Raw genomic sequence first — 11707 nt, forward strand, 5'->3', positions numbered from 1 at the left:
TGTAGTAAATAATGTGCTTTCACAAAATTTGACCTACAATTTAACAGAAAATAAACAGAAAGCCTGTTAGATCTTCACTCTCGGAAAAGAAAAGCTTCAAGCTCCTAGTACACGCTGAGCTGTGCTCACTAAACCCATTGATTATTATATCTTAGATAATTAAGTTTTTATTTGCAGCAAAAAAAAAAAAAAAAAAAAAAAAAAAAAAAAAAAAAAAAAAAAAGTGTAATTTTCGACGAAAACGGACCAGGGGACCCAACAGGGAAAATAGCCCAGTGAGAAAAGGAAACTATGACAAATAAAATATTTCAAGAACAGTAGAGTAACAACATTAAAATAAATATTTCCTATATAAGCTATAAACCTTTAACAAACCAAGCGAAAGAGAAGTAAGATAGAATAGTGTGCTTAAATGTACCCTAATCCAAGAAAACTCTAACCAAAGACAGTGGAAGACCATGGTACAGAGGCTATGGCACTACCCAAGACTAGAGAACAATGGTTTGATTTTGGAGTGTCCTTCTCCTACAAGAGCTGCTTACCAAAGCTAAAGAGTCTCTTCTATCCTTACAAAGAGGAAAGGAGCCACTGAACAATTACAGTCCAGTAACCCCTTGAGAGAAGACTTGTTTGGTAATCTCAGTGTTGTCAGGTGTTTAAGTACAGAGGAGAATATGTAAAGAATAGGCAAGACTATTTGGTGTATATGTAGGTAAAGGGAAAATGAACCGTAACCAGAGAGAAGGATCCAATGTTATACTATCTGGCCACTCAAAGGACCCATAACTCTCTAGCGGTAGTATCTCAACGGGTGGCTGATGCCCTGGCCAACCTACTAGCTTTTTCTGTCCGTAACTATAATAAAACTGGTTTTTCAAGTATTATAGGCAGGTTAGGATAGGAGATGTGTCTGAACACAATTTTCAGCAGTGAAGCCCATTATTATCATCCTTACTTGCTAAGCTACGACCCATGTTGGAAATGTAGGATGCTATAAGCCCAAGAGCTCCAACAGGGAAAATAGCCCAGTAAGGAAAAGAAAAAAAAAAAAAGAATAGTGTAAGACCATGGTACAGAGGCTATAACATTACCTAAGATGCAAATGCAGTTTTAAGACTTAATCTAAGGGTAACCTAAGGACACAGCAGTCCATGGCGGAGTTACCGAGGACATAGCCCCAAGGGGAAGTTGCCGATTGCGTAGCCCCCAACGGTAGATAAATAAGTAAGGATACGGCTCCTAGGATAGGTTAGGTGGGGAACCTTAAGTAAGGTGGAGTTAAATGTGGCTTTTCAGTTATAGCATCTAAAACTTCAGAACATCTAAAATATGAAAAATATGGATTTAAAAACTTTCTATGACTGTCTATGTCGATCTATAAACGCTTCAATGGAATAATATATATTCTAACTAACCTGCTATAAAATATTGTCACTGAAATGTTGAATTGTAGCTACTATAGAAAAAAAACATTGCAGTTATGCCATTTAAATAATAAATTAATATATAATACATTTAACTATAATTATATATATAAAATAAAATACGGTAGATGAATGTTAGGCAAGACAGGGAACAAATTTTGGTCTGCCGGAGAATTTTAGCCTGGAAGTCGTATTTATAGTTATTAAATTTATAATTGTCTATAAAAAGTACATCATATAAAACAATATAAATCTTACAACCAAATTCTATTAATAGATATCTTAAATCAAGCCACAGAACATAATAAATTAAAAATAAAATCAGGAACTTCACTCGGGAAACTGACCTCGTCGAGAAAAAACCTTTATCCACTATAAAATGTCTTATATTGATAAACAAAATACCTTCCCAAAGTGGTAAACACTCTGAAAAAAGTGGTAAACACCCTGAAACAAAAGAGACAATCAGTTTCATACCTGAAATTCATAATACGATTGATTTTATCAAATTGGAGAACAATATAAACAATTGTCCGATCCTTTTAACTTCGCACTGCGCATTTACAGCCTTGAAAATTACATCCGTGTTGTGATCTTGATTTTGAAGATATAAATATATATACTGTGATCAATAAGTGTTTTTTTATGACTGATGTTAAGATAATAGCATTAATTTAATAATATAAAGACTTTAATTATGCTAATTTATATATAAAAATTATATTATTTGAAAAATTCCTTATCAGAATACCCACAACATAACACGGAACACAAACACCATTGTCCGAAACTGATGCAACAATGTCATGAAACTTAAAAACGAAAAAAAAGTTATAAATAATTCTTATACAGGATATATTTATATATCTAATTTAATTCGTTAAAATAAAATGATAACTTTTAATGTCGTTTATTAATATATATTCAAAAGAAACCCTTTAAATATTAGATTTTTAAAACCGAGACAGGAATAGAACAAAGTTGGTTGTCTATAAAAAGTTCTCGGACAAAGGCGATACAACAGAATTAGGACAATTATTTTTGCTAGTTGTAAATAGCTAATGTCCTTCTTTTTAATATTATACGATGATATTTCACTTTAATTATCAAAAGAAACTTATATTTACATAATTGATCGTTGGGTATTAACTGTTTAATGTTCTGTAGGCATGTTTGTGCCGTAAAGGCTTCATTATCTAAGCTCACATGACTGGCTGGTAATGTATGTATGAAAAGGGTTCAGGGTTCCAAAGTCCATATTTTCTTCTAAATAGTCCAGTCTCTCTCTCTCTCTCTCTCTCTCTCTCTCTCTCTCTCTCTCTCTCTCTCTCTCTCTCTCTCTCTCTCTCTCTCTCTCTCAAATACTTTGCCAGTCAAAATACTCTATAATTTAGCTTTCATATTATCCTTTCATTCTGACACTGATGAATTTAACCATTGACCTAATACTACTACTATTACTACTACTACTACTACTACTACTACTACTACTAATAATAATAATAATAATAATAATTATTATTATTATTATCATTATTATTATTATTATTATTACTAGCCAAGCTACAAGCCTAATTGGAAATGCAAGATGCTATAAGCCCAACTGTATGCTCTTTATAACTACAAGTCAGTTTTTGTTATAAATGTGTAGGAATATTTACCAAATTGGTCATTTAAAGACATCAAACTCTCTTGATTTTTTGGATGATCTAAGGTAGGACTATAGCGAGGAGGTAGGCTTATTGAGGAAGGCTGACATAATTACACAATATTACTGCCCAGAGTCTCATCTTAACCTCTGTGAAATTTTTTTTTTTTTGCACGCAAAAACAAAGTCATTCTAGTGCAATTAGGCCATAGGCCTAAAAGCACTTAGCATTGTTCAGCCTAGGCTACACATTAAAAAAAAAAATCATGATTTATTTTGATTACTGATTCAGTCGTAATACCTCATGAATTTGACAGCAAGTGCATATTGCAAGAGCCCGTATTTGGCCACAAGTCAGACAAGTGTGGCAAGTACTGATTCGCCTTCTGAGTCATCAGCCGCTATTGTCTGGTCTTCCCTGGTCCTAAGTTAGGGGAGAGGGGTGTGTGGGGCATATTTGTATAAAGAGCTTAAGATTTGTATCGTTAGGAAAAATACAAACCATTTTCAAATTTGTTAATTGTCAAATTTACATCATAGAATCATCTAAAAACAAGTTTTGGGCTGTCTATTGGAAAGCTATAGACCTAACTTTGTATGTGTTTAAACGTTACTGTTTTTAAAATATTATATTTAAATTATTCATTACTTCTCATATAGTTTATTTATTTCCTTATTTCTTTTCTTCACTGGGCTATTTTTCCCTGTAGAAGCCTTTAGGCTTATAGTATCCTTCTTTTCTAACTGGGATTGTAGCTTAGATAATAATAATAATAATAATAATAATAATAATAATAATAATAATAATAATAATAATAATAATAATAATAATTAACATGTTCGCCTAGCATTCGTATGGCAGCAGATCGATCCCAGCACGAGACTTTGAGTTTAAGCTGTTTACTGGGGGAGGCCACTGCTATGGTTGAGCGCAACAGTGGGGTGTTGGACTCGCCCGGCTGACGTTCTGGTGAGTATCTATTCTGATAAAACTGAAACTAGACACTTTTAACCTTTAAATGTTATCATAGGCCTATATACTGGGAGAAGACTGATAAACAATGATCATTCGTATAGATTTATTGGCATAAAATATGTACAGTGGTAAAAAAAAAAACATGATAAATATCACAGTTGGTAGTAAACACTAGTTTTTTTAGAGTCGTTTTCTATACTAGGTGAAAAGTTAAACATTTTGGACAGCGTTGTAGAAGAGATGATTTGTAGTATCGCTGTGAACTTCTGTACCTCGTAGACACATAAAAAAGTACTTTATAATCTCGACTAATTTCTTCCATCTCTAGATGGTTTAGCAATGTCAAGGTAAGACGAAATCTTAGTGTTTTTTCAAATTGAATTATCAGTATTGTGGGCTCCCGCGGTCACTGGATTTTAAGAGAAAACGGGCGTTTTGATATATATTTTGATCTTGTGTGTGTATATGTGTGTGTGTTTGTGTGTGTACAGCAATTCTTCTAAAAAGTCTATGAAATAGATATATTTAGAAGCCTGGCTCCATATATCCTTATCATCAGCTTTTGGTTCAGCAAATGAATCGTTAATAAATGAAAAAAAAGGATGATTTGTAACATATTGTAGTAAACACAAGGCCTACACTTCAAAGACATTAAGAATGGCTGAATATTTTTCCAGTTTCGTATAGTGTTCAATTAATTAATATGTAGCAAATGATATTACGAAATATAAACAAAGGTATTTCTTGCCTCTACCTAAAATTCTATATTCAGCCGTCAGTGTTTTTGTCCAATTTTACCAAAATGTTAGCGTTGGAGGGACTGGAGACAATCTATATAAGTGGGGTCTGCTACAACCCCGTCTGAGTGCTCATGTGAGCATCTCATCTAGACAATGGACCGCATACTTTGTGGGTATAAACAGGGGCCAATCTTTACTTGCTTTAAGGGCCTCTTGTCTGGTCCTGTACAGCAGGGGACCTCCACAGTCGCTTTATGATGTTCATTCGGGAGTATTTAACATTTCACATTGCGTATTGCTCGCTTACTGTTTGATCATCACTGTCAAAACACTCGCAGAAGAACAAAGTCTTCAGTTTCCTCTCGAAAGCCCTAATATCTTCAATTATTCGGATGTCTCGTGGGAGCCTATTGTATAGTTTCTGAGCCGCATATTTAAAGGCTCTAGAGCCTACAGTAGACACGTATCTAGGTTCTAATAATTTGAAACCATCTGTAAAGATATGGACCTCTACGAAAGTAATCAGACCACTGTTGATACAGGTATAATGATGACCAAAAAGCCAAAGAAATAAAAATGAGCACATGTTAATTTCATAACCTTGCAGGGCCTCCAATCACTGACATGAACTAATTCGGCGATGGGGTGATGTTCAACCCACCTGGGTACTGAAACATAACTGCACTGCTTTCTTCTGTGTGGAATGAAGCTGCCGGCTGTTGTACTGTGTTAGCCATTAAAGCTGCCCCTGTATTGTGGTGCTGGCTGTGACAAACGCTAGCAAAATTTGCTGGTGATGTGATGGTATGGGATGACGAGCTTGGCGAGTAATTAGAACTACAGACAGTGAAAGGTGTATCTGTTGTGTGATGGGATGGGTACATTCCACCAGGAAAATATTGCAAACCACTCTGAGATGTGTAGAGCTGTGACTGATCTGATTGGTGGTGCAATTGTTGGGACACTGTAGATGTAACAGGGATTTGAGGTGTTACTGTATGCTGGAAAGGTGTATGTTGTTGGGCATGGGATAGATTTTGAGATGGTGCATTGTTTGATGCTATCAGCTTCTGTTGCAAGGAAGCTACTAGATCGGGTCCCAGTATCTGCTTTACTTGTTCCAAGTGGCCTGGATCATTCAGGGTTGTAAATTCTTCTAGCATATTTCGAAACTGACTGAGGCCACTGGCATCTGTCAATGAATTCCGCTTTGTAGGAACTCCTGCTTGCCCTTGGATTGGAGCGTTATATTGCTGTGTTTGACACGACTGGACGGGAGACGACTCAACAGGGGAAGGATGTTGTTTCTGCTGATGAGCATGGCATTGGTACTGTTGCTGCAAAGGATCCTGGGGAGACGAAAGGGGAGGAGATTGATTGCCTGCCGGCGGGTACACCATTTGCAGGAACCCTGGGGGAGGAGTGACGGGTTCCTGCTTTGGTAAAACCGTCACAGTTTCTTGCATTGATTGTTGATGTTCCATGAGATGCTGCTGCTGTTGTGTGGCCTTTAACTGTTGTTGGATTTGCTGTTGTGGGAGCTGTTGCTGGATCTGCTGCTGTGAGAGCTGTTGTTGTTGCTGGATCTGCTGTTGGTGGTGAAGCTGTTGCTGTTGGTGGAATTGTTGCTGTTGCTGGAAATGTTGATGATACTGCTGCATCATTTGTTGACTCTGGTCTCCAAATAAGTTGTAGTTACCAGCGTCACCTGTAAGCTGCTCAAATTGCTGGAAGGCCTGAGAATGCTGAGGAGTGTTTAACGAACAAGAAGACTGACTAGAATGCAGCTGATCAAGCTGGGCCATGAGTGCTGTAGGAGTCTGCCTAAGGGATACATCATCACTAGGATCTGCCATTTTCCCAGACATACTTGGCTGTTGCTGCTGTCTTTGAACTTGTTGTTGCTGTGATGTAGGTTGTATCTGTGTTTGATAGTTTACTTGCTGGGAAGGTAATATTGATGTGGCATGACGATCTTGCTGATGCATCTGTTGTGAAGGATGCTGTAGTTGTTGTTGTTGTTGCTGCTGCTGCAGTTGCTGGGGGTCGTTGCCTACTTCTGTTTGTTGCAGACTTAGACCATCAGGAAATAGGTTCCCTAGGCCAAAATTTGCGTCACTCAAAACATTCATGATAGATTTCTGGAACTGCTGCATCATCATTCGCTGAAAACTGGGGTTATTGGCCAATTGATCAAAGTCAAAGGATGCCAGTGGGTTTGCAGAAATGTTGGACCCTGGGTTTGTCGTTATCGCCGTACCTTTATTTTGATCTGTCGCATTCAAATTCCCTTGGTTTAAACTTGACAATGGCTGCTGGGTCTTGTTTTGCATCGCTGTGCTGTTGGACTTGATTTGACTGTCAGTTTGCTGAGTAAGCAGTTCATCAGACACAGGCAAGGTTGCAAGGGGATTGGTCATTCCAGCGGTAAAGTTTTGTTGTATCTGCATAATGTTCGGCCATTCTGTGTAAGGATTCAAATTAAGCCGTCCCAACTGCATTTGAATCTCGGCCACCTGGAACAAGATTGAGACTTTTAAAAGATTAAAATAACTCACAATTTTTATACTCACTGACCAGTATATTGGGAGGAGAGTAATGGAAATGGAGGTACAGGGAACGAGGAGAGGGAGACCAAAGCGAAGGTGGGTGGACTGTATCAAGGATGACCTTCAATCAAAGGGATTAACTGGTGATGAGGTGTGGGACACAGGTAGATGGAGAAAGACCAGAAACGTCGACCCAACATAGAAGTGGGAAAAGATGTAGACAAAGAAGAAGAAGAAGAAGAAGAAGAAGAAGAAGAAGAAGAAGAAGAAATAACTCATAATTGGTGATGGTTTATTCAATATATCAATTTCACCAGTTTCTATCTAAAATGTCAACTGGATGATTAAGGCTAAACTCGACATAAGAGCAAAATATGACTTTATTTGCATACCTCTTGTTTGGCAAGTTTCAGATTGTACTCGGTATGCTGGTCGTTCAATTCTCGAAGGTCGGTTAGTTTGTAAAGCAACTTTGGGTAGAGAATGCTTGTGTTGTGTTCTCCGTAACGCCATTCCATGTATATCCTGTTACATAGGGAGTTGATAGTTTTGTTTTCTTCCTTACAACTTTACTTATGAATAGGCCTATACTTTATACAATCTAAGATGAGTTTGATTATTTACTCCTAGTTTTTTTGTACACCATTCCTTCTATTTAGAAATTGTTGGCAAAGGTATATCTATCAATTGTGTTTAATTACAATGTTAGAATTCTATTTCTAAATTTGTTACTTTCAACATTACCAAACACTCTCTTGAAATGAGCCTCCATTCAGATTGTAGGCGTATCAAGTGATTTAGTAACCAACCTTAAGTCAACTTTTGGTAGATATCATTGAAGTTGAAAGTAACATAATTCTAAGACAAAATCATCTTTTTAATTAAAATATTCAATCTTGAAAATTACAGGTGTTATAATAACCTATTCAAAAGAGAGCATATATATTTCTTTTCAAATGTTAGATGAGTTACAAGTTCTGGAATAAAGCATTCTTTATACTTAAAGGTTTCCATGAACGATACAAGACTTCGTTTATGGCAATGAAAAGTCTATAAAAGGTATATTTCTTACAAATTCTAGATAAAAGCATCCTTTATACGTTATGCGGTTTCCATAAACGATACAAGACTTCTTTTATGGAAATGAAAAGTCTATAAGAAAGGTACATATCTGTAGTAAAACATTTTTCAAAAGAGTTCAGACTTACCTCAGTAGGTGGAGGTAGTGTTCCTGATGAGCCTGAATGGCGGGAGCGGCCACTAGACCGGGCCTCTCGCTGCTGAAGAGGACGATCAACATCAGAAGCATCATCACTGGCTCATCCACATTGAGTTCCTTCATACTGCAAGAAGAAGGAGATGGAGTTTATGAAATAGACTTCAGCGTAGTACTGCAGATTGAGAATTGCCAGAGTTTCTTTTAATATCTTTCATGTAAGGTCCAGGGTTTTAATTTCACGAAAAAGGAGTTCTTTTTATGGTGCAGGAAGAACAAAGGATTTTTAAAACTCGTTTTCAGTATAGTGTAGATGATTAATATTGCTTATTCTATTGGAAGTGGGTAAAATATTTTCATGAAAGTTCCTAGTTTTTAGGTTCATCAAAAAAAAAAGGTCCTTCATGCTGCAAGGAGGAGGAATTTTTGAAACCGTTACGAGTAGGCCTATGATACTTTGCATTTAGGAAGTGCGCAAGAATAGTAAGGATCTTCCATGTAAGTTTCTGGGTACTAGGTTCATCCAAGCTGTGTTCCTTCATAAAGCAGAATAAACTGCATATGATGAGTTCGGTCCCCACTAGGGACGCGAATACCGTGTGACCTTCTACGGGGGGGGGGGGGGGGATTACTTAAAGGGTGGCGCCTGGGGGAGAGGTTAGAGGGGACTAGAGATAGTCCCTGCTGGCTAATGGTCGCCCGAGGAGAATGATGTAAATCGTCTCTGTGGAGACCTAAATCCCGCAACTTTTTTTTTTTTTTGACTAATTCTGTTGAAATAAAGATAACTTTTTTTACCTGTGGATGAATTTGATATGCATCTCATAGAGTTCCCCACTGACCAACTTCTTCATATCTTCAATGCGTAAAATCGGAGCATCTTTGTACATCTGGTGGTTGGTGTTGGGCCAGCGGTTATTCTCCGTGTCGTAGGACTGGACGCCCCGGATGAGGGACATCTCTAGAATGCCACCGCGTAGGAGACAGCCTTGGTCCTGCAAGTGTCAGGTGGAAACTTCATCACTGTTAAGGGCTGAAGTAGAATTCAGCATTTTATAGTAAAAATACTGTAAGGATAAATGGATATAATTCTGGGTAATCACTGGTTTAACTAGCTTTTCTCTACCTATAATAAGATCAACTATTATCTTTCTCATGAATATTATCCCTAATATCATTCTATTACCTTCCTTACCTGCGCAGGAAGATTACAGAATTCGGGAAAGAAGCGGGCGAAGTAAGCAAACCGTCGGACTACGGTGGTAAACATGTTGATGATCTGGACGCTTGGCCTACCCACGTTGTGTTCCTTCAGGTCATTCCTATAGGGCACCTCACTATACGCTCGACGGTAATTCAGGACAGCTCGTTCGACCTCGTCTCGTTCCTGTGAAACAGTTGGCATGTCAAATTATTTCTATTTGAGGAACCATACTCAAGAAGTAGTGAGTATATCAAATGGTGACTCTAAGAAGGGTTGTAATGACACTAAGATTTGAAGAAATAGTAGGGTTTGTTACAGCGTGATAGTGTAAATAGGTAGTATAAATACCAAAAGTACAAAGAATACTAAAGAGCAACTCAATTTAATACTATTTATGGTAATTACCACAACCTCTTGCCTTTTTTTATGTTTCTTTGATCTAAAAACCTAACAAAGTAAAATGATAAAGAAGTATTAACCCACAGAGTTTTATAATTAACTGATACCTTGACTGTCATGTAATCCAACATGGCTCCCATGTCAGGTTCGTAGGGCTGAATTTCTCTCTTCGAGGTTTTGATTAGATTCTTTTTGTCTTCGGGAGTCGCCTTCTTTGATTTCCGCTCCTCGCGCTGTTTCATCATCTGAGCTCGGTCCTCCTCAGACATAACCCAGGCACGTTCCATGCCAATCGATGTGCATTTTTTGTACCTGAAGGTCAATGCGAGGTGCTTTTCTATTTACATGCTTCTCGCTATCACTTAAATTCACTTAAGAGTATTATGAAGTTCTTGAAAAGATGTTTTCACTTATCAAATTTCTTTACCTAGATAGATGCTCAAATCTTTGAAGTTACATTCCATGACATTTCTGAATTAGCAAATGATATTTAACAGAAACTTCCTGATTATACATTTCTGTAGAAACCTATCAAACGGATCTTTGCCTGTCAAGGGTAAGCGATGAACAATATCAAAGCCTGAAGAGGAACTAACCTGCAAAACTGACAGCATTTTCTGGAGACAACATTGATGACGCAATTTCCATCGTAGGGACAGGTGAAATTGACGTAGGCATCGTTGTGAACAGCTCGACGGAAGAATGCCTTGCAAGAATCACATGACAGACCTGTGAGGTTTCAATCAAGGTTTACTGTATGCTAAGATATAAGCTCCGCCCTCTTCATGTTAGTTGGCAAATACTTCCATGGAGAATAATTATTTTTAGATTTGGGGCTGCACGTTGTCTATAAATACTACCACCATAAAATATGAAAATTCTTTATATTTATGAGGATGTTGAAAGGCATTTTTATTTATCTACAATCTTATACTTCTATTTCTTTGTAATTTATTGAATTGTTATTGAACAGTTGACCTGTCTGTTCCGTTCTTTTCCAAAAAAAAAATTATGATGTATAGTAAATGAAAATATACAAAAATATAAGCAACCCAAGCCCTTATCTTCTTCACTGTTACATCTCGATAAACTTGCCTCCAAAATGCATGCTTTTAGCTTTGTCTCCACACACACCGCAGATGCGGGGAGAGCCCTTGGCGTTCCCTTCTCTGTTTTCACTCTCTTGCTGTGGTCTGCCGGTCGTTGTTGATGGTTGACCTACGAGAAAAGTGGGAGTAAACGGATTTTGAGCAAAGCGAAAAATCTATTTTTGGGTGATATGGCCATGTCGTCCTGATGGAAGGTTCCATCAGGACGACATGGCTGAGCCCAAAAATCATATCCAATTGAATGACATTCAAAGAGAGAAGTTGATAATGAATTTAAAATGGCCTCATCATTACTAAAGAGATCGCTTTGCATTGGCTGTTTATCCACGCAGGTTGGTTCCAAGCCAGGATTGAAGAGGACACGTTCAACCCCTTAGCTATTAGATGCAAGAGCTGCGACTGTGTCCAGCCTAAAATCTGTGACATGGTCCACCCAAAAGCA

General features: G+C 37.5%; 2 protein-coding genes across 2 annotated transcripts in view; both read right to left on the minus strand.

Annotated features, from left to right (window-relative positions):
• The window catches only part of LOC137648888 (E3 ubiquitin-protein ligase RNF13-like), a 108287-nt gene extending 106257 nt beyond the window's left edge, over window positions 1–2030 (minus strand). The window contains exon 1 of the mRNA XM_068382063.1: window positions 1902–2030. The gene's annotated coding sequence lies outside the window, so the exon portion shown is untranslated. The remainder of the gene's footprint in view (window positions 1–1901) is intronic.
• A 2131-nt stretch (window positions 2031–4161) lies between these two features.
• Window positions 4162–11707, minus strand: part of LOC137648890 (uncharacterized) — an 11935-nt gene continuing 4389 nt past the window's right edge. Inside the window, exons 3-10 of the mRNA XM_068382066.1 lie at window positions 11252–11374; window positions 10753–10885; window positions 10264–10468; window positions 9749–9940; window positions 9352–9548; window positions 8546–8680; window positions 7730–7862; window positions 4162–7304 (exon numbers count right to left, since the gene is read on the minus strand). Of these exons, the coding sequence (XP_068238167.1) occupies window positions 5418–7304; window positions 7730–7862; window positions 8546–8680; window positions 9352–9548; window positions 9749–9940; window positions 10264–10468; window positions 10753–10885; window positions 11252–11374 (3005 nt within the window). The 3' untranslated portion in view covers window positions 4162–5417. The remainder of the gene's footprint in view (window positions 7305–7729; window positions 7863–8545; window positions 8681–9351; window positions 9549–9748; window positions 9941–10263; window positions 10469–10752; window positions 10886–11251; window positions 11375–11707) is intronic.

Source organism: Palaemon carinicauda, chromosome 10 (assembly GCF_036898095.1).
Source record: "Palaemon carinicauda isolate YSFRI2023 chromosome 10, ASM3689809v2, whole genome shotgun sequence".
Lineage (NCBI taxonomy): Eukaryota > Metazoa > Arthropoda > Malacostraca > Decapoda > Palaemonidae > Palaemon > Palaemon carinicauda.